The 22788-nt window shown below is 36.1% G+C and overlaps 1 protein-coding gene across 1 annotated transcript in view; it reads left to right on the forward strand.

The window, feature by feature from the left end:
• Positions 1-205: 205 nt before the first annotated feature.
• The window catches only part of LOC136025750 (large ribosomal subunit protein bL19m-like), a 28990-nt gene continuing 6407 nt past the window's right edge, over positions 206-22788 (forward strand). The window contains exons 1-4 of the mRNA XM_065701737.1: positions 206-354; positions 11136-11348; positions 15294-15428; positions 20717-20904. Of these exons, the coding sequence (XP_065557809.1) occupies positions 267-354; positions 11136-11348; positions 15294-15428; positions 20717-20904 (624 nt within the window). The 5' untranslated portion in view covers positions 206-266. The remainder of the gene's footprint in view (positions 355-11135; positions 11349-15293; positions 15429-20716; positions 20905-22788) is intronic.

The raw sequence follows: 22788 nt of genomic DNA on the forward strand, positions 1-22788 counted from the left end.
ACATACGGCTGAATATAGATGAGCTGACGGTGCGCCATCGCCAGAATGGTACCGGTGGCACATCGAAATGTTTCTCCATGCCAGTGCATCTTTCATCAGTGGGGTACCGTCGACAAATTGGCGCGGTGTCGGGATCCTTTGGGCTTCATAACAAATCTTCTGCGGTACAATTTGATTGGAAAACCAGTACAATTTATCTCAAGACGTTGGCAACATGGCAAAATTAGTGTAGACGCATTGTATGTCAACACTGAGTAGAGTAAAAAATGGCAAATTCTAGTGGAAAAATCACAAAGCAGATTGCTTGTATTTTTGGTAGAAACTGTTTTATGCCCCAAAAAAGCCAATCAATAGGTAAATTATTGAAACTATTTTTGATTCATGTTGGCTGTAAATATCTCACCACAATATAAGTAATGTAGTAGGCTATCAAGGACAGTGCTAGGATTTTCTAAAGTTCAATGAAACAGAAGGGTCTGTCAAGTACTGAAAGGTAACAGCTATGTGCATTGACTCCTTTCAGCTAAACACTACAATACCAAAAGAATAAAAGGACCTAGACCTAGGCTACCATTGGAATCTCTATTAAACACTCTTCGCTAACATAGATGTATTATTGTATATTTTTCTTATTAAAAATGTTCTCCTTTATTCAACACAGTATTACAAAATTAAAGAACAGCTAGTGAACTTTTTAAGTAAAGGGACCAGTAATTTGCTTAGACCCTGAAGTGATTAGGCCTATTTTGTTTAGTATAAATGTAGTTTGTTTTAATTTGGGTATGTTAGTAACTCTACAAATGATGATGGCCAACTGTGTCATCAAAATATCTAGAGCCCTTTGTATATATTTTTGTTTCACTGTCTGATAAAAGAACTTATCCCTATTTGTAACTCTTATTTTTTTTTGGAGTAAAGTTAAACTCACACTTCAGTTATTGAATCCATTACTTTAAAGTGATATATTCCATGGCATTCATTTATTCAAAACGTATGCAATCTAATTAAAAAAGAACTTAAGTTGACAAAGGTAAAGTTATAATGTTGATCTGATGTATGTATTTATTGATGAATTTTCTGTGCAATATATTTAGTGGTAACATAACAATAGAAAACAGAACAAGAGCTAAGAGCTCCTATGGCTTGAGATCTAGGAAAATTTTAAGAATCAATAAATTGATTTAACAGGAAAATCAGAGGCTTAATGACAGTCAGGATTTAAAATAAAAGTTCTGAGACACAAGGTCCTTCTAAATATCAAAATGCATTAAGATGATCACCAACTCATAAATTAAAAATACATAATTTTTTCTAATTTTTCCTCACCCTTCAGCCCCCCAGATGGTCAAATCAGGGGAAACAACTTTATGAAGTCAATTTGTACAGGTCCCTGACATGCCTACCAATTTTCATTGTCTTAGTATAGCCAGAAGCACCAAACTTGCCAAAGCACTGGACCCCCTAACTCCCCCAGAGAGAACAGATACAGTATAGTTACACCAATCATGTATATTCAACATTTGCGTATTCTACCCACCAAGTTTCATCCCCATCTCTCCACTCTTAAGCATTTTCCAAGATAAACTAACAGTTCTTTGACTCAAGGTCCTTCTAAATGTCAAATTGCATTAAGATCTGATCACCCATTCAGAAGTTAAAAATACCTCATTTTTCAGTTTTCCTCTCTCTCCAGCCCCCCAGATAGTCAAATCTGGGAAACAACTATTATCAAGTCAATTTATGAAGGTTCCTGACACCCCTACCAATTTTCAGCATCCTAGCATGTCCAGAAGCACAAAACTTGACAAAGCACTGGAAATCCCACTCCCCCAAAGAGAGCAGATCTAGTCAAATTATGTCAATCATGTATCAAGAACTTGTGCTGATTCTTCCCATCAAGTTTCATCCCGATCTCTCTACTCTAAGAATTTTTCAAGATTTCTGTTCCCCCCTCCAACCCCCTATGTCCACAGATCTGATTCAAATTAGAAATGGAGCATCTGAGACATAAGATCTTTCTATATATCAAGTTTCATAAAGATCCAATCACCCATTTGTAAGATGAAGATACCTCAATTTTCACATTTTCTAAGATTTCCAGTTTCCCCCTCCAACTCCCCCCAATGTCACCAGATCTGGTCAGGATTTAAAATAAAAGCTCTTAAGCACAGGATCCTTCTAAATATCAAATTTCATTAAGATCTGATCACCTGTTGGTAAGTTATAAATGTCTTTTTTTCAAATTTTTCCAAATACCCCCCCCCCAACTCCCCCAAAGAGAGCCAATCTGGTCTGGTTATGTCAATCATGTATCTAGGACTTGTGCTTATTCTTCCCACCAAGTATCATCACAATCTTTCCACTCTAAGCATTTTCCAAGATTTCTGGTTTCCTCCTCCAACTCCCCCCAATATCACCAAATCTGGTCAGGATTTAAAATAAGAGCTCTGAGACACAAGGTCCTTCTAAAGATCAAATTTCATTAGGATCTAATCACCTGCTTGTAAGAAAAAAATACCTGATTTTTTCTAATTTTTCCAAATTTCCAAATTAGCCCCCCCCAACTCCCCCAAATGACACTGGGTCCAGTTGGGATTTGAAATAAGAGATCTGAGTTATAAGGCCCTTCTAAATATCAAATTTTGTTAAGATCAAATCACTCCTTTGTAAGTTAAAAATACCTCATTTTTTCTAATTTTTCAAAATTAAGCCTCCCCCAAAGAGAGCAGAACTGTTCTGGTTATGTCAATCATGTATCTAGGACTTGTGATTATTTTGCCCACCAAGTTTCATCCTGATCCCTCTACTCTATGCGTTTTCCCAGATTTTAGGTTTTCCCCCTTGAACTCCCCTCAATGTCACCAGATCCATTTGGGATTTAAAATAAGAGCTCTAAAGACATAATATCCTTCTAAATATCAAATTTCATTACAATCCAATCACCCATTTGTAAGTTAAAAATACCTTATTTTTCTGAATTAACTGCTTCTTTGACAAGTTTGAAGAGTTCTTCAAGTTTTAACAAGTTTTTCCTCATGTGAATCATTGTTTGCTTCATCATTCTGACTGCTCTAATGTTCCACTGATAACTGTGCCTTCTTTTACCTCCTGTAAATTGTTTAAGTGATTGTAGTTTTACACCATCTAATCCTGTCTCTCAACTACCTAGTAGTGTTCATTATAATGTTTCTTTGTCTGATGCTGACCTGTATTTTGCTTCTATTTCTAGCATTTCTTTTTCATTAACTTGCTCACCTACTGTTTCTTCATTGTCATTTCACAGCATTGTATCTAACAATGTTCCTCCTGTTTCCTCTTGGATTGCTACTTTTCAAGGAACAAAGTTTTTCAATTCTGTTGTTGATAGCCTCCCTAATAAATTTTCAGAATGTTGCTTTTGTATGGTAATGACAGAGGTGGATAATGCAGCAATTTCAGAAGTTGCAGCTAAAAACACCTTGTCAGCCTTATCACCTGATGAAATCCAAATCAATGGTTATCAAGTCTTTTCTAACCTGAATTCCCCACTTTGTCACAGAGGAGTGTGATTATATGTAAGAGATGGACTAAAGGTTAATCTTGATTCATTTTAATTCTCTTATTTTTGACGGAATTGAGTGTATTTGGTTAAAACTTCACTATCATACAATCTCAATTGTTGTTGGTGTTGTTTATAGAAGCCCCAGTGCCGCCATGTGTTTTGCACTCTGAATCTAATTTTTCTGCTATGTTATCACATTTAATGTCTAATTTTGCAAGTTATGATCTTGTCCTTCTAGGGGACTCTAACCTTCCTGAAATCCAATGGATTGATGTATCTGGTTTTTGCACTACAGATTCTCCTTTCTTATCTGCCCTTTCTGATAATTCCCTTGGTCAAACAATTTCACTACCAACTCACTTCAGGGAAGGGCAAGTTTCCAACACTCTTGATTTGGTTATTCTCACTAATCCTGACCTTCTTATTAATGTAATAACCACACCCATTGTTAATAGTGACCATATTGTAATTATTTCAGAGTTATGTTTGCCCACTTAACAACCCTCTTCCAAGCAGCAAGAATTTGTCAATTACAAACTAGTCTCCGAAAGCCTTGCCAATGTCAATTAGGAATAGCTTATCACCAATGATATTGAAGAAAGTTGGCCGAATGTGAGAGCTGTAATTTTGCATGCTGGAAATTTATGCACAAGAATTTTTTGGGCAGCCAACCATATCAAGCAGTTGAAGAGAAAGTTTGAGGAAGAATTGACAGAGGATGTTAAGGATAATCCCAAATCTTTCTGGCATTATGCCTTTCAAAAATATTGTAGCAGACACATTGTCCCTGATATCCTATACAATGGTCAACCAGTTGCTGACCCTGAGCTGGAAGTTGAAATTTTCAACCAACAATTTGCTGTTTTTCCTCCAATTCCAGTGCTATTTTTCCCCCACCTCCAATATATGATGTATCATATACTATGGAACCAATTCTGATTAATGATTTAATAGTTCTAAAGGAACTTATGTCACTCAAATTGAATTAATTGGCTGGGCCAGACTGAATTCATCCTCATATCCTCCATGAATGTTGAACAGTCTTGTGTCAACCTCTTTCCTTATTGTCCAAGTCATTATTAAATCTTTCCAAACTACCTCTGGATTGGAAAACAACCCATATCATTCCAATATTTAAGAAAGGTAGAAAGGGCCTTGCTGTAAACTACCAACCTATCAGCATGGCATCAGCAGTGTTAAGATTCTTGAAAGAATAATCAATTCTGCAGTTATTAGCCATCTGGAAGCAAATAATCCCTTCCACAGCTCACAGCATGACTTTTGTTGTAGAAAATCTGTTGATACCAGTCTCTTTGAAGCACATGACCATATCACTAAGTTACTTGATGCAGGAGTGCCTACTGACATGATTCTTCTTTGCTTTTCTAAAGCTTCTGACAAAGTTTGTCACAAGCAACTTGCAAGTAAATGATGTGCTGTCAAACTTGAAGAGAAGTCCCTACTCTGGATCCTTGATTTTCTTTATATGCAATCTCAATGTGTTCAGTTATCTGATGACTCTGGCAGCTGTATCCTTTCCTTGTCAAAGCATGTTTTGGGTGGAGTTCCTTGGGGTAGTGTTTTGGGTCCTCCACTTTCATATCTTCATTAATGATGCTCCTTCCACTATCAACAGTAAATTAATGCTCTATGCTGATGACCAGAAGCTCATTGGACCAGCCTTGTCCTGTGAAGATTATACCCCTCTACAAAATATCTTGGACTGCTTGATCAAAAGGCAGAGGCTTGGCTTCTTAAAGTTAATGTTGTCAAGTGCCATTTCATTCACCTTGGCAAAATGAACTCTTGTTGATCTTTTTGTCCCTCAGGTTCACTTTCCTCTGTAAATACTGAGCAAAATCTTGGAATCACTATTGATAATGAACTAAATTTCAGCACTCATGCTAAGAAGTCTGCTGCTGGTACTAATTCATCCATGGTGCTGATTCAGTGTACTCTGTCCACTTGTTTCTATAAAGTCATCTGTCATCTGTATAAGGGACTTGTGCATCTGAAGCTTGAGGTTTGAATGTCTCTAGCCTTCCTTTATTTAAAAAGAACATAAAAGTGTTGGAAGATGCAAGAATAGTAAAGCTGAAACTACCAACCCTTGTATACTGTATACTATACCTTGTATAGGAGAAACAGAGGTGATGTCATTTTAACCTATAAGTTAATGAGGGCTAAAACATTCCCAGTGTTGGTCCTAACTCAAGAACTAGAGGTCATCAATTGAAATTTGTTAAGCAGCCTACCTATCCAGAGTCCATGCTCAATTATTTTCTTCAAGAATCATCAGTTCCTGGAATAAACTCCCCGAAAAAAAATGTTACTGCTGAATCTGTGAACATCTTTAAACAAAGATTGGATGCTGAGTGCTCCTTCAGAGATTGTAAACTCAACTGGGAAGTTATGGATCAGCACAGTTCGCCTGGTCACTAAACAATCCTGAATTCAACTCAAATTGTCAACTCTGGAGCTCTACAAGGAGAAATTGTTATATTGCTCCAAGCCGCAATTTAAGATAATCTTTGTTTTCTTCAATTGAGCAAAATCTAGTTCTACAATTTCAGATGATCCTGGTCTGCAGTGTAGTTCCTATGCAATTTTTGTCAGACAAATGACTGAGAGGGTAGATAAGAAAGGAGAATCTGTAGTGCAAAAACCAGATCCATCAATCAATTGGATTTCAGAAAGGCTAGTCCCCTAGAAGGACAAGATCATAACTTGCAAAATTGGACATTAATTATGATAACATAGCAGAAAAATTATATTCAGAGTGCAAAACACAGGGGGCACTGGGGCTTCTATAAACAACACTAACAACAATTGAGATTGTTTAATAGTGAATTTTTAACCAAATAAACTCAATTCCATCAATTATAAGAGGATTAAAATGAATGAGACAAACCTTTAGTCCATCTTGACAAAGTGTGGAATTCAGGTTAGAAAGGGGTCGGTAACCATTGATTTGGATTTCATCAGGTGATAAGGCTGACAAGGTGTTTTTAAGGTGCAACTTCTGAAATTGCTGCATTATCCACCTCTGTCATTAACATACGAAAGGAACATTCTGAAATTGCTGCATTATCCACCTCTGTCATTAACATATGAAAGGAACATTCTGAAAATTTATTAGGGAGGCTATCAACAACTGAATTGAGAAACTTTGTTCCTTTAGAGGTAGCAATCCAAGAGGATACAGGAGGAACATTGTTAGATACCATGCTGTGAAATGACAATGAAGAAACAGTAGGTGAGCAAGTTAATGCAAAAGAAACACAGGAAATAGAAGCAAAATAAAGGTCAGCATCAGACAAAGAAAGATAATGAACACTACTAGGTAGTTGAGAGACAGGATTAGATGGTGTAAAACTACAATCGCTTAAACAATTTACAGGGGGTAAAAGGAGGCACAGTTATCAGTGTAACATTAGAGCAGTCAGAATGATGAAGCAAAAAATGATTCAGATGAGGAAGAACCTAAGCTGGCTTTAGTCTCAGGGGATTGTAACTGTATAACACAAATATGTTTCCCTTTTTTTATTTAGTTCACAATTTTTTTTTATAGTTCCAATAATAATAAAAAAAAATATAAAAATTCTATATCTTGATGCATTGAGTAGTTTAGTTCCTTTTCTATCATTTTTGTGGAAGGACTGCAATGGGTTATTTTTTATCAGTTTTTATGGCACTTGGTATTTACCAAGTGACATATAGTGATTGCAAATTCCGTTGGTCTGTCTATCTGTCCAATTTTTGCTAGTTCGGGCACTGCCAGGTGAGCTAGGATGATGAAAATTAGCAAGTGTATCAGGTACCAGACCAGATTAAATTAGAAATAGTGGTTTCCCTGATTCGACCATCTGGGGGAGGAGTGGGGGGTGGCAGTTAATTCAGAAAAAATTAGAAAAATGAGGTATTTTTAACTTACAAATGGGTGATTGTATCTTAATGAAATTTGATATTTAGAAGGATATCGTGTCTAAGAGCTCTTATTTTAAATCCCAACCGGATCCGGTGACATTGGGGGAGTTGGAGGGGGAAAACCTAAAATCTTGGAAAACGCGTAGAGTGGAAGGATCATGATGAATGTTGGTGGGAAAAATAAGCACAAGCCCTAGATAAGGGATTGACATAACCCCAACGGTTCTGCTCTCTTTGGGGGGGGGGGGCTTAATTCTAAAAAAACAGAAAAAAATTAGGTATTTTTAACTTACAAAGGACAGATTGGATCTTAATGAAATTTGATATTTAGAAGGACCTTGTAACTCAGATCTCTTGTTTTAAATCCCAACTGGATCCAGTGTCATTGGGGGAGTTGAGGGGGACCGGAAATCTTGGAAAATGCTTTAGAGTGGAGAGATCAGGATGTTGGGAAGAATAAGCACAAGTCCTAGATACGTAATTGACGCGACTGGACCAGATCCACTCGCTTTGGGGGAGTTGGGGGGGAGGGTAATTTAGTAATTTCGAAACATTTGAAAAAATGACGTATTTTGTACTTACAAACAGGTGATTAGATCCTAATGAAATTTGATATTTAGAAGTACCTCGTATCTCAGACCTCTTATTATAAATCCTGACCGGATCCAGTGACATTGGGGGAGTTCGAGGAGGAAACCAGAAATCTTAGAAAATGCTTAGAGTGGAAAGATTGTGATGATACTTGGCGGGAAGAATAAGTACAGGTCCTATATACATGATTGACATAACCAGACCGGATTGGCTCTCTTTTGGGGAGTTTAGGGGGGGGTTATTTGGAAAATTTTGAAAAAAATGAGGTATTTGTAACTTACCAACAGGTGATCAGATCTTAAAGAAATTTTATATATAGAAAGATCTGATGTCTCATATGCTCCATTTCCAATTTGAATCAGACCAAATTGATTTCTTGACTTTATGTGTATCTAAGCTGTTCCTAAAATCATGACATCTGCTGTTCAAAGGCTTGCCAAGGGATTAGTTACCTTAGTCGGCTGAAGTGTGCATTATTTAAGGTTGAAGGATATTGAAGACCAAATTGATTTCTTGACTTTATGTGCGTCTAAGCTGTTCCTTTGTTGCTCTAAGCTGTTCCTGAGATATTGCTGATGCAACAAGAATTCAGTTTGCCAAAGTGAATGATATGGTACTTGGGAATCATGACATGTGCTGTTCAAAGGCTTGGCAAAGGATTGGTTACCTTAGTAGGCTGAAGCATGTATTATGTAAGCTTGAAGGATATTGAAGACCAAATTGATTTCTTGACTTTATGTGCGTCTAAGCTGTTCCTTTGTCGCTCTAAGCTGTTCCTGAGATATTGCTGATGCAACAAGAATTCAGTTTGCCAAAGTGAATGATATGGTACATGGGAATCATGACATGTGCTGTTCAAAGGCTTGGCAAAGGATTGGTTACCTTAGTAGGCTGAAGCATGTATTATGTAAGATTGAAGGATATTGAAGACCAAATTGATTTCTTGACTTTTTGTGTATCTAAGCTGTTCCTTTATCGCTCTAAGCTTTTCCTGAGATGTTGCTGATGCAACAAGAATTCAGTTTGCCAAAGTGAATGATATGGCACTTGGGAATCATGACATGTGCTGTTCAAAGGCTTGGCAAAGGATTGGTTACCTTAGTAGGCTGAAGCATGTATTATGTAAGCTTGAAGGATATTGAAGACCAAATTGATTTCTTGACTTTTTGTGGATCTAAGCTGTTCCTTTATCGCTCTAAGCTTTTCCTGAGATATTGCTGATGCAACAAGAATTCAGTTTGCCAAAGTGAATGATATGGCACTTGGGAGTCATGACATCTGCTGTTCAAAGGCTTGGCAAAGGATTGGTTACCTTAGCAGGCTGAAGCATGTATTATGTAAGCTTGAAGGCTGCTTCTCAGTAAATTTATATTCCATCTATCATTTACTTGCTTTAAGAGGGTTTTAGCTTGTTACTATAGCTTCCCATTACATTGGCACACACAAGCACTAGTCGTAATGGAAGGACATGAGATAATTATTTCAGAACAGAGATTATAAATGCAGGAAATGAGTCTTTCTTAGCCATAATTCTTTCTTCAATAAAATCACAAAATACAAGCTTCTTTAGAAATCATACTTGCAGTTGTACTACGTTTTTGAACCTCTTAGGAAGTTATGGATTCTCTAGATTAGCCTTAGGTCCAGGTAACTACTTTTTCAGACCTTCCTTAATCCACCAACCGTTGATGATTTCTTCAGAAATTCAGAACTATTTGCACCTTGTCATATTTGAATAAGATTTACTAACTTCAACGGACTATTAGATATTTCGAAGTGTAGCGGCCTCTCAAACCAGCCAAAAGTTTATTTGAGCAAGAATCTGATTGTGTAAATTTTTCTATATGGTCTTTGAGACTCAAACCCTGAACAAAAAATAATAAATGCAACCTTCTTGGTTTCTAGCTAAGGTGCATCTAATATATCACAAAAATAATTTGCATGGAGAATGGATAGCTCTCATAAGTAAGTATATGTTGCAAGATTAAAAGCCTTAGCGATAGGAAAATCTATCAATTGCAGTATACCAGTGTAATATTTAAAAGAGATATGCTACCAGAACCCAGGAATCTGTTTTTGATCTCATACCTTCCTCTCCTAATTATTGTTTTACAGAGTCGACTTTTTTTGTGGCAGAAAAAACAATATACTTAACACAGGAGGGAGGCTAAAAATCAAAATTTACTCTTAAACAGGCTGTATAATATGTTAAATCTTCGAAGAAAAACGAAAAGAAATGGGACTGTAAAGCAAAGTAATCTTTGCTGATAACTGTCTATCAAAGTACCCCCCCCCCCTTTTTTTCAAATTTCAGAGCAGATACGAAAAATAGAATGCTACTTTAATTATTTACCTGAAAAAGCATGGTAGCACTCTTGTCTTTGCCCTCTTCTAAAGAAAACACTTTAATACGAATATTTTTACATTATGATATACAGAAAAATCGTATTGCACTGATTCTATGGTTTGTTTCCACTTTAATTCACATTTTTTTTATTTATGTTTTAATTGAAAGAATGTAGTTATTCAGTTTTAATCTTTTGTGTGTTCCTGTGTTTGAAATATTTTTGATGTGTGTCATCTATTTCTTTGTTAAAAAAAAATTGCAAATATCAGCTTCAAAGATAGTTGTATTTAAAAAAAATTTCTGATGATTTATTCATTTAGGCAGTATAAACACCATTAGTGTGGGTTTTTATTTAAGAAAGGCTTTTTTGATGATACATTTGGTTAGACAGTATAAAGTATAAGTGCTGGCTTTTTTTTTTAAATTTAATTTGTTATTTCTGAAATTATCTGCCAAAGTCAAAAGGATACAATGCTTGTTTAATATTCACAATGGTTCAAATGAAAGTGCATGCAGAAGATGTAGCAATTATATTTAAAATGAACAAAATATAGGTTAAACTAGAAGCAACCCAGAAAATCCATGTAACAAATTTTTGCATATTATAAAACGAGAATGTTGTTATTATAATGTTTCATATTTCAAAGGGAGAAAGTAAGAGTGCTACCAGAAGTTCCAATAAGGAACTGGTTCCTGCTTTATTAGTCTATCTTTGCAAATTTCTTACAGGAAAATATTCAACATCAGTATTTCCAAAAGCTGAAACAACTACATATGATGAGCCAGTTAAAGAAAGAACAAGTCTCCCAGATTACAGATTTGTTTACCCTGAGTTCTTGCCAGATCCCAATCCAGAATTTAGAAATAAGCTAAGAGAAAAATTGGAGAGACTAGACATGCTTAGGAGAAGAGCAAAAATTAGTATTCCTGAATTTTATGTTGGTAAGAATATTCTGAATTCTATTTCTCTGGGCATGCTTAGAACATTGTATTTAAGTATGTTTGTACTCTAATATAGATGCGTGTTGTACTTAGCACAATATCTGCACATGCTTAGGGGAGGATCAAACATTAGCGTCCGTGAATTTTATTTTGGTAACATTCCTAAATTTCTTTTCTATGCACATACTTTGAATGTTGCATTTAAGCATATTTGTACTTAAGTCTTGTGCTCTGTACTTATGAGAGGCATGGTTAGGAGACAAGATGAACCATTAGTACTCCTAAATTATCTGAAATTGCTTATCCAACGAGATAAGGTGGCGTTGTACCTCCTGTAGAAAATTTGTTACTATTCTTCAATTTATAGTTGTACAAGCATATGGAGCCACATACAGGGCCCCCAAAAAATGGGAGACGACAAGGTGGAAAAAACAAAGGCCTAGTCCTCATGGCGGCCTGGGCAAGAATATATCATTTTTTTTTTTTTGTCTTGTCAGATTCATAGGCTTGAATTTTCCTGACCCTCTTTTTGTTTTTTATTTAATTTTGTTTTTGCCTGATAAACTAATAAGAATTTAATTAAAACTGCACAAAACTAAACCAGACCCAGTCTAAGATTAGTTCTTGTCTCCCTAAATTGGTCACAGGATCTGTGAAATTCAACCGTCAGTTTTGTGTTGATAAAGTACAACAATATTAGACCTTTTTTAATAATCCACACAGCTACTAATAATATCGAGCACGCAAGCAAGAGGAGGCACTTGGATTCCTTCCCTTCCTTCGAACCAAAATCTGGTGATTCTTGTGCTTTTTTCTATTACTCCTTATATATTTCTATCTAATTAGTTATAATGAACGTGCTGGGTTCTCATCTGAAAAACTTCTGCATACTTATCTGGTCATGTATGCACACAGAGATCCTTCAATCCCCCTCTGGATATTAAGATTACTATTAGTTTTCTCCTTGGTTTCTATAATTTTTCTATTATGTTTACCCCTCCCTCCAAAAAGAAGTACTCTAAAATAAATAGTCTACTTCCATATGTGTCTGTGACAGATAAGAGTTAAAATACATGTTTAGTAATCGCTGCATCCTTGAAACTTGACGCAGCAAAATGTTTTATGTTTCAAATATAATCTAGGAAATCGAACATCAACTTGTTATTGTACCAAATCTATGATGTTTTGAACTTCAGATGCGTAGTATAAAATACTTCTGGTTAAATGCTTTCTAATTCAATATCAGAAGTATTTTATTTATATAAGCTGTCACAGTCAAGAATAAATTCCGACTGAATGGTGTTCGTACTTACACTTTAACAAATAAGAAAACACTGGATGACCATTCATAAAAAAATAACTCATAATATGACACAAATAAATCTGAAATGTTTTGTTTGTATGGAGGGTGGTCTGAATCATGAATTTACTTTCATCCTCATGAGTAATAGCAATATGCTTCTGTTTATCAGTACTGGTAGGAAATCAGCCAAATTTGCAAATCAGACTAAAGTGACGCTCTTGAAGGGACGGTGATTGTAAGGTATTACATTTCTTGCATTATATATTATGTGCATTACATATCATGCATACCATTTATGTATTACATATTATATACATAATATTACATGTTTGGTATAATATTAATTGGTATGTATCGTTTACTTTGATTTCTTTTACCTGGAGTCTGTCAGAAATCCTCTGTTTTGACATTTCTAATTGAATCAGCTTTTCAGCTTATTGAAAAAGGGCTATATGATCTATCTTCTCGGTGTTGGTAATTTGAGAATAGCAGTCCTGTAAATTATGACAATTTCTAAATATTCACTAGTATTTTCCTTTTTCATCAAATAAATCTTTGTATCGATCCAATAGACTAAAGCATTTTTAAACTCACTCCCCCCCTCCATTTCATGCAATTAGGTTGGTACGCATCCTGAGAGCCTTTTGGCCATAGTGCCATCTAAAAATGTGGTGGACAATATCTTACATTCTATGCAACTCAGACGTTTCTTGCATTTTTTGTGTGCATAGTTTATCATGGATTTTAAAAGATTGTGGAGCCTTCGTTAGGTTAGCATTTTTTCTTTTCTTTTTTTTTTTGGTTTGTTATTGTATATCCGGCCTGTTATGCAGTGGGAATTTATTTGTATATTGATCAGTTTATTTTGGTTTTTAATGAAAGAAGGTTGTCACGATAAACCAAGGCGATTGGGCGGCTTCAATTTGCTACCTAAGACTTGAAGGCTAATATGTGTCACTTTAAGCTAGTTGAATTAAGTTTGTGAGTCTGTGCAACTCCCTACTTGACTTTATTTTTTTCTGGTTCTTCTATTTATTCTTTCTTTTTTATATATTTTGTTTTCTTGTGTTTTTATCTAAGTCTATTTTCTTTTAATTGCTGTTTTATTCAATAATGAAAGATTAAGGCAAGATGTATTAATCTATTCTAAACAGAAGACAAGAATATAGAGTTGATTCCCTTAAAGGCTCCATAGACTTTAAAGGGGTAGGGGGATACAAAGTTAATGGGAAGAGAGAGTGATGGGATTTCATTAAAATATATATTCAACAGTTTAATCAGATAAGGTGATAGTTTATACTGCTCACATTGAAAACTAGAATACTCCAATATATCCGAGCATAAGAAAAAAGAACTGAATATAGATCGAAGATATTTTTTGCTATACGAAAATAGTATTGCCGCGATTGAGGTAGGAACTAAGGCTGGTATTTGATTCGTTGTGGAGTCGGGAAATAACCATAAGAAAGGTTGTGTTCTATCCTTGGATTATTTTGATGTATTTTGTCCTGAGCAGCACAGCAAAAGCTATGGGAAAACTTGGTGTCCAATCGGAAGGTTAGACTTTCCTCAACTTCAATTATGCAGCTAATTTGGGTGTCAAAGGTAAAATATAAGTAAAATGAATGAATGTTCGGAGGTTTTGAGTGTTCAGGATGTGAGAATAGGTTCAAAAGTTGTTGTTTGAAAGACTGGGTTGTTTAGACTAGGAATAAAAAAAGGATGAAGAGGAGATTCTGGGCAACGAGAAAATCAGTGAAGGGGATAGCTTCACTTACCTGAGTAGCACTATCAGTAAACATAGTGAATATATATTGAAGGTGAAAAATTAGAATAGCCAAGGTGCAGGGTGTTTTTTGTTGTTGTTGTTTTTTTTCGCAGCCGAAAAAAAATTTGAAGAATAGGAAGACAAGTATCGTAACTGATATTAGAATATTGAAATCTAGGATGATAACAGTGGTCATATCTAAAGCATGGGGATTTTGAAAAGCTAAAGAAGATATGCTGGATATTTTGCGGGAATTCTCAAGGATATTTTCAGGTACCTGTTGGATTAACCGTATAAAAGACAATAAACTGAATGAAGAATCTGGTTCGATGCCACATTCTGAGGGTTTAAAGACTGAAAAGCATAGATGATTAGATCATATTTTACATATGATGGGTGATTGATACATATGATGAGGTTTAAGTTTATCACTGCAAATCAATAAACCATACCCATGCTGCTATTTTCGGGCAATTTCTCTGAAATAGGGAAGTAAAAATCAACAGCATTTTTTTCCTTTCTTTTTTTTCTTTTTTTATCTACATCTCTTTTGTTCTCGCTTCTTTGTGTTTCTGAAGAAACTTGCATTTTGAGTAAAATAGGGGGGGGGGGTTGAAGTATCACCTATGCTAATTTTCAATTAATAATGAACTCGTTTAAAGAAAAAAACGTTCTATTAACTTTATCCCGAAATTGAACTTGCACTTGATTGAAGATTTCCAAGAAATAATGAATGCTAGTGAAGTGTCTTTAATATTCAATTTAACTATGATGTACGGGAGGGGGAAATTTTCGGCCTGGGCCTGGTCATGCCTCTTGATGGGCGTACATATATATATGTATATATATATATATTTATGATCTTTTTATTTAGGTAGTATACTGGCAATTACTGTGGCAGATCCTAATTCACCATCAAAGAACAACCGATTTGTTGGAATTTGTATTGACAGAATTGGTTGTGGACTAAGAGCCAGCTGTATTTTAAGGAATATAGTCGATGGTCATGGTAAGCTTGATCCTTTACATCGCATTGGTTTCTTCAACTATGGCGGTGATCATCTATTTTTATTTCCAGAATGGAGAGGGAATGCATTGTTGTTGCATGTAGGCTATACACAGAAGGGGTGCATATATTTAGGAAGACATTTGGTCCTAAAATTATTTTTTGAGGCATCCAATATCTATTGGGAAAATATTCAAATATCCTTCGTGTAAAATTTAATGGTGCCTGTATGGAGGCTGTACAATATAAATAATATCCACAGGAAACACCAAATCTAATTGTGTATTGTGTAGGACTTATGAATTGGCATTGTATTTATAATCTAAGAAATTTGAGAATAGTAAGAGACGTACCTCAAAGAATCAGTAGCTAAGTCCAATCTGTGCCATGGTTTGTTCTTAACTAGGTTTCAGCCATCTTTAGAGCCATGATACCGATGAAATTTGCATAGTCCCTATTTATGATTAATAATTACTATAGGCTTGATTTCGTTCTTTATTATAAATTTTAAAAAGAAACTTGTTTTAGTTACCTCCTAGATAAAATAATGAAGATAATATGAATGAAGCATAGGGTTCAGCTCCTTTTGGCTTGAATTCGCTCTTTACTATAACCAGTTCTCCGACAACTTCGAAGTTAGTAGTGGCTTTTAGTTACTATTGGCTATAAAGGGTTTTTTAACATAAACATCATCAATCAGATATTTTAATAAATCTTATATAGTCTAGTGGTTAGGATAGATGGCTCTCACCCAGTTTTCCCGGGTTTGATTCTCGGTATCGGAGATTTTTACCTGTGATGATGTCTTAAGGAAAAGTTATAACTCTACCTATCCTATATACAAAAATTTAGTATATTGATTTTAAATATAACTGTACAAGCCTACACTATAGTTAGGTTGCATATACAAATTAGTATAAGCAAGAGTTCCCTCTTTATTATAATTATCAACATAAAGTCTAAGAAAAACTTCTATTAAAAACTACTACAATAGATCCTCTTGACTGACATCGATCCTTTATGTAAATTAACTGAAAACTATTTTTTTTATTTCAGTTACTGTAGGCTAAAGTTAGTCGCTTCATGTATGTTCTTTTCAAAATAACTATACCGATCTTTTATATAGCCGTACATGCCTATACTATAGCTAAATTGTCTATATAAGTTAGTATAGGCGAGAGTTCGTTCTTTATTATATACAAATACAAGTTGGAATAGTAAGACACAATCCTCAATAGGGCACCATACCCAAGATAAGCAACTTTTCAAAAGATGCTAGTATTATCTTAACTTATAGTTACTATTTGCCGTGGTTTGTTCTTTGCTAGATTTCAGCTATATCCGATGAAACTTTACAGTCTCCATTTATAATGAACCAGATCAATCCATTTTCTATTGCTTATATTATTTTGTTGAAAGATAAACGCGTATAAATATTGCATTCACGTATTACGTCATATATGCTTACAACCTACATCATTCATCAAGCTTGTAATTGAAGATGCAGTTTTTTCTAAAAAGTAACACTATTTTAAAAACTATTTGGTTTTTGATTCCAAAAGGCGCTAGATATAGCAATTTCCTTTAAAATGAGCCATTAAACAGATCTCTTATGGTTTTCCAGTGCCCAGCCAGCAGAGGGGAAAAAAGATACCGTCGATGCCGAATATCGTAGTTCAAGCCACTTTTCTTGTTTTTTAAGCCAACATATTTTCTTTGTTGTTCAGACCATTTTCTTTTCTTTGTTGTTCAGGCTGTAAGTTTCCCATATAGGAGTTTCGGACAAGGCGGGTCTAATAGTGTACTTTGTGTTTCGATCTGACATCATTTTTAGGAGTTATGGGTTATTGTATTTCTTAGCATGGGACGTGATTACTAGCATGGGGCTCTTACTAGGTTGCCAGCTACCGCTGCAACCCGGATCAATTGTATTGTTGTCTTCCTGAACTATTTTTCATTCGTACCTCAAGTGTATTAAAAATTGTTTGTATGTGAATGACTCATTAGCTTTCGTTATTTTATTGATTATAATGCATGCCAGCCTTTACTATTATGTTTTCCATGATAGAATGTTCTCCACAGAGATTTAAATTTAATATTAGTCGTGTTTTACTGAAAGTCTCTAAGTAGGAACACAGCTTGCTCTATCCACATTAATTAAGGAACTGCAATTTTGAAATGTCTTCTTCAAGAGGTTATTTCATCTAAGCTATCTGCTAATTTTTTCAAGCTAACGTTTGGCAGTTGTATAAAAATTGAGGACTCTGCTAGGTAAAGGACTAGTGACGTACTGCGTGATAGTGGTGCCCACCCAAACCATCTACTAAAAATGAGATAGAAGGGGAAAAGGGAAGCCATCATCCGCCAAGTAGGATCCTGACCATCCTGTATTGTAGGCTAGATCAAAGGGTAACAGAAACTAATAAAAAAGGGTAATATCTCAGACCTATTCAGAGATTTACCTATAGCTTTCCTACATTTTCACTGATAGGAGTTCGCAGCTCAGTCATAAATTGAAAATTTTCTGTCGGCACATGTTCCAGATAGAGAAAGGGAGGGGGTTTAACTTTCTAACAATGTGGGTTAGACTCTAACTAAACAAATTTTTGAAGAAGGTATGTACGCATATGGGAAGAGATCCATGTGAGTAACCTTCGGAGTCTTGCAATGTATTTCATCTTACTGTATATTTGCCGTAAAGTTTGTCTTTGTTTTTCTCTAGTAAGCAACCCCGTAATATGAGACTTATCTTCTTTTTTTTTATTACTAATAAAGTTGTTTTGTTCGTATGTCTTTTATTCCTCCTCCCCCCCCCCTCTCCCAGTAGAAGAATCAAGTCTACATACTGGTTGGGAAGCATGAAAATGGGATCTTGACAGTTCTGAATACACAACTAAGAATTTTAAGATGCGAATCCATCAATCTTTTTTTTTGTATTTAAACCATTTAACAGTTTTTATGGCACTTGGTATTAACCAAGTGACAGAGCAATCGTCAATTCTGTCGGTCTGTTGGTCCCGGTTTTGCTACTTAGGCACTTCCAGGTAAGCTAGGATGTTGAAATTTGGCAAGCGTATCAGGGACGGGACCAGCTTAAATTAGAAATAGTCGTTTTCCCAATTTGACCATCTGGGGGGGGGAGTGGGGGGCCGGTTAATTCGGAAAAAATAGAAAAATAGAAGTATTTTTAACTTACGAACTGTTGATCAGATCTTAATGAAATTTGATGTTTGGAAGGATATCGTGTCTCAGAGCTGTTATTTTAAATCCCGACCGGATCTGGTGACATTGGGGGGGTATATGGGAGGGGGAAACCTAAAATCTTGGAAAACACTTAGAGTGGAAGGATCGGGATGAAACTTGGTGGGAAAAATAAGCACAAGTCCTAGATACATGATTGACATAACCGGAACGGATCCGCTCTCTTTGGGGTGGTTGGGGGGGGGATGATTCTGAAAAATTAAAAAATATGAGGTATTTTTAACTTACGAACGGGTGATCGATCTCAATGAAATTTGATATTTAGAAGGATATAGTGTCTTAGAGCTCTTATTTTAAATCCCGACCAGATGTTGGTGACATTGGGGGGGGGGAGTTGGGAGGGGGAAACATAAAACTTGGAAAAAACTTAGAATGGAGGGATCTTGGTGGGAATATTAAGCACAAGTTCTAGATACATGATTGACATAACCGGAATGGATCCGCTCTATTTGGGGTAGTTGGGGGGGGGGGGTAATTCTAAAAAGGTTTGAAAAAATGAGGTATTTTTAACTTACGAACGGATGATCGGATCTGAATGAAGTTTGCTATTTAGAAGGATATCGTGTCTCAGAGCTCTTATTTTAAACCCGACCGGATCTGGTGACATTGGGGGGGGGAACCTAAAACTTGGAAAACACTTCCAACACTTCCGTTCGTAACTTACGAACGGGTGATCGGATCTCAATGAAATTTGATATTTAGAAAGATATCGTGTCTCAAAGCTCTTATTTTAAATCCTGATCGGATCTGGTGACATTGGGGGAAGTTTGGGGTGGGGAACCTAAAATCATGGAAAACGCTTAGATTGGAGAGATCGGGATGAAACTTGGTGGGAAAAATAAGAGCAGAAGTCTTACATACGTGATTTACATAATTGGAACGGATCCGCTCTATTGGGGGGGGGGCTAATTCTGAAAAATAAGAAAAATGACGTATTTTTAACTTACGAAGGAGTAATTGGATCTTCATAAAACTTCATATTTAGAAGGACCTCGTAACTCATATCTCTTATTTTAAATCTCAACCGGATCAAGCGTAATTGGGGGGGGGCAGTTGGGGGGACCGGAAATCTTAGAAAATACTTAAAGCGGTGAGATCAGGATAAAACTGGATAGGAAGAATAGGAACCTGTCTAAGATACGTGGCTGACATAACCGGACCGAATCTGCTCTCTTTGCTGGAGTTGGGGGAGGGGTAGTTTTGAAAATTGAGGTATTTGTAACTTACGAAAGGGTGACCAGATCTTAATGAAATTTGATATTTAGAAGGATCTTGTGCTTTAAAGTTATAATTTTAAATTCCTACCAGATCCTGTGACATTGGGGTGAGTTGGAGGGGGAAACCGGAATTCTTGGAAAACGTGAAAATTGGGGTATTTTTATCTTACGAATAGATGATCGGATATTAATGAAATTTGATTTTTAGAAGGAATTCATGTCTCAGATCTCTTATTTCAAATCCCAACCAGGTCTTTAACATTGGGAGGAATTGGAGGGGGAAATCTTGGAAAAACACTTGGAGTGGAGGAATCGGGATGAAGCTTGGTGGATAGAATAAACAAATGTCCTTGATAAGTGATTGACAGAATCGTACTGGATTCGCTCTCTTTGGGGGAGTTGGGGGGAGGGGTTCAGTGATTTGGCGAGTTTGGTGCTTCTGGACGTGCTAGGACGATTAAAATTGGTAGGCGTGTCAAGGAGCTGCACAATTTGACTTGATAAAGTCGTTTTCCCAGATTCGACCATCTGGGGGGCTAAAGGGAGAGGAAAAATTGGAAAAAATTAGGTATTTATAACTTACGAGTGGGTAATCGGATCTTGATGAATTTTGATATTTAGAAGGACATCGTGACTCAGAGCTCTTATTTTAAATCCTGACCGGCATTAAGCCTCTTATTTTCCTTTTTAAATCAATCTATTGATTCATAGAATTTTGTTAGAGCTAATACCATATGATCTCTTGGCCCTTAGCTCTTCTCGCCTCGTCACAAGTGCCATATGAGTTCTTAGCTCTTGTTATTGTTCTTATAGGTGTTGAAATCAAATACGAACTATATAATCCGCTACTAAAACGTATCGAAGTCCTAAGGCTTGAGAAAAGGCTCGACAGTACGTTGTATTATTTAAGGGATGCACTTCCGCAATATTCTACCTTTTCTTTTGATATGGAATCAGAACCAAGGATAGAGGGGGCACCTATTCCTATCAACCCGCTACAGGTTAGTACTCGTGTTATTGTAATGCATCTGTATATTTTCTTTTATATTAGTTCTTAATCTCTTTCTTCCTCTCTCTCTCACTCTCTCTATCTCTCTGGTTCACTCTCTTTGTTCTTCCTCTCTTACTTAAATATATCTTCTAGAAAACGGCTATTTATTACAGATGGTTTTGGTCAGAGATTAAGTCGATTCATCTACCTTGTCAGTGACAATTGCTGCTGGCAACAACTCCATTGATAAATGGGTCTCTTGGTACTCGTTGGTTCTAATCCACAAGTTTTATGATGTATTTAGGCTCTTTCTGTTTCACATTTTCCAGCAGGAATCTTTTAGGAAATTTGGTCTGAAAGAGGATAATTCATTTATATAGGTGTACACATTTGGGGATTTTTAGAAGTTTTTTTTCCTGACTTCCCCCCCCCCCCTTGATCGGTATATACATTTGTGGAATACATAGTTGCCGCGCCAAAATGCCTAGCAAGAGAGAAAATGGGGTTTTGCTGGAATATCGATAATGTAGTCTTCTTGCACCAGTTATACAAAAAATCTAGAGATGTCCATACACTGATCAGAGATCTGTCCATACACTTGTAGAATACATAGTTGCCGCGCCAAAATACCTAGCAAGTGAGAAAATGGGGTTTCACTGGAATATCGATATTATAGTCTTCTTGCACCAATTATATAAAAAATCTAGAGATGGGGTGCTTAGAAAATGGAAAGACCACATTAAAAGATAAAAGGGATAGAAAGAAAAAGAAATGGGGATAACCAACTTTTGTTCAGGAACTATAGAATAAAATGATAGAGATATGGCATTTAAAAAGGAAAAAGCACAAAGCGGGAAGCAATTTCCCAAAATGATAAAACGCAAAAAATTAACCATATCAAATGGTTTTGAACTGTTTTGAATTGTTATGCCACACAAACGTTGTAAGGACAAAACCATTACTATGGAATTTTTATGGCACTTGGTATTAACCAAGTGACATATAGCAATCGCAAATTCTGTTGGTCTGTCGGTCCCAGTTTTGCTACTTTAGGCACTTCCAGGTAAGCTAGGACGATGAAATTTGGCAGACATATCAGGGACCGGACAACATTAAATTAGAAATAGTCGTGTTCCCGGTTTTACCATCTGGAGGGAGTGGGGGTGCCCTTTAATTCGGAAAAAATAGAAAAAATGAAGTATTTTTAAATTACGAACGGTTGCTCAGATCTTAATGAAATTTGATTTTTGGAAGGATATCGTGTCTCAGAGCTGTTATTTTAAATTCCGACCGGATCTGGTGACATTGGGGGGGGGGGTGGGAGGGGGAAACCAAAAATCTTGGAAAACACTTAGAGTGGAGGGATCGGCATGGAACTTGGCGGGAAAAAAAGCACAAGTCCTAGTTACAAGATTGACATAACCGGAACGGATCCGCTCTCTTTGGGGTAGTTGGAGGGGGGAGGGGTTAATTCTGAAAAATTAGAAAAAATGATGTATTTTTAACTAACGAACGGATGATCGGATCTCAATGAAATGTGATATTTAGAAGGATATCGTGTCTCAAAGCTGGTATTTTAAATCCATACCGGATCTTGTGCCATTGGGGGCAGTTTGGGGCGGGGGAACCTAAAATCATGGAAAACGCTTAGATTGGAGGGATTGGGATGAAACTTGGTAGGAAAAATAAGCAGAAGTCTTAGATACGTGAATTACATAATTGTAATAGATCCGCTCTATTGGGGGGGGGGGGGGTTCATTCTGAAAAATTTAAAAAAATGACGTATTTTTAACTTACGAAGGTGTGATCGGATCTTCATGAAACTTCATATTTAGAAGGACTTCGTAACTCAGATCTCGTATTTTAAATCTCAACCGGATCCAGCGTCATCGGG

Source organism: Artemia franciscana, chromosome 4 (genome assembly GCF_032884065.1).
Source record: "Artemia franciscana chromosome 4, ASM3288406v1, whole genome shotgun sequence".
NCBI lineage: Eukaryota > Metazoa > Arthropoda > Branchiopoda > Anostraca > Artemiidae > Artemia > Artemia franciscana.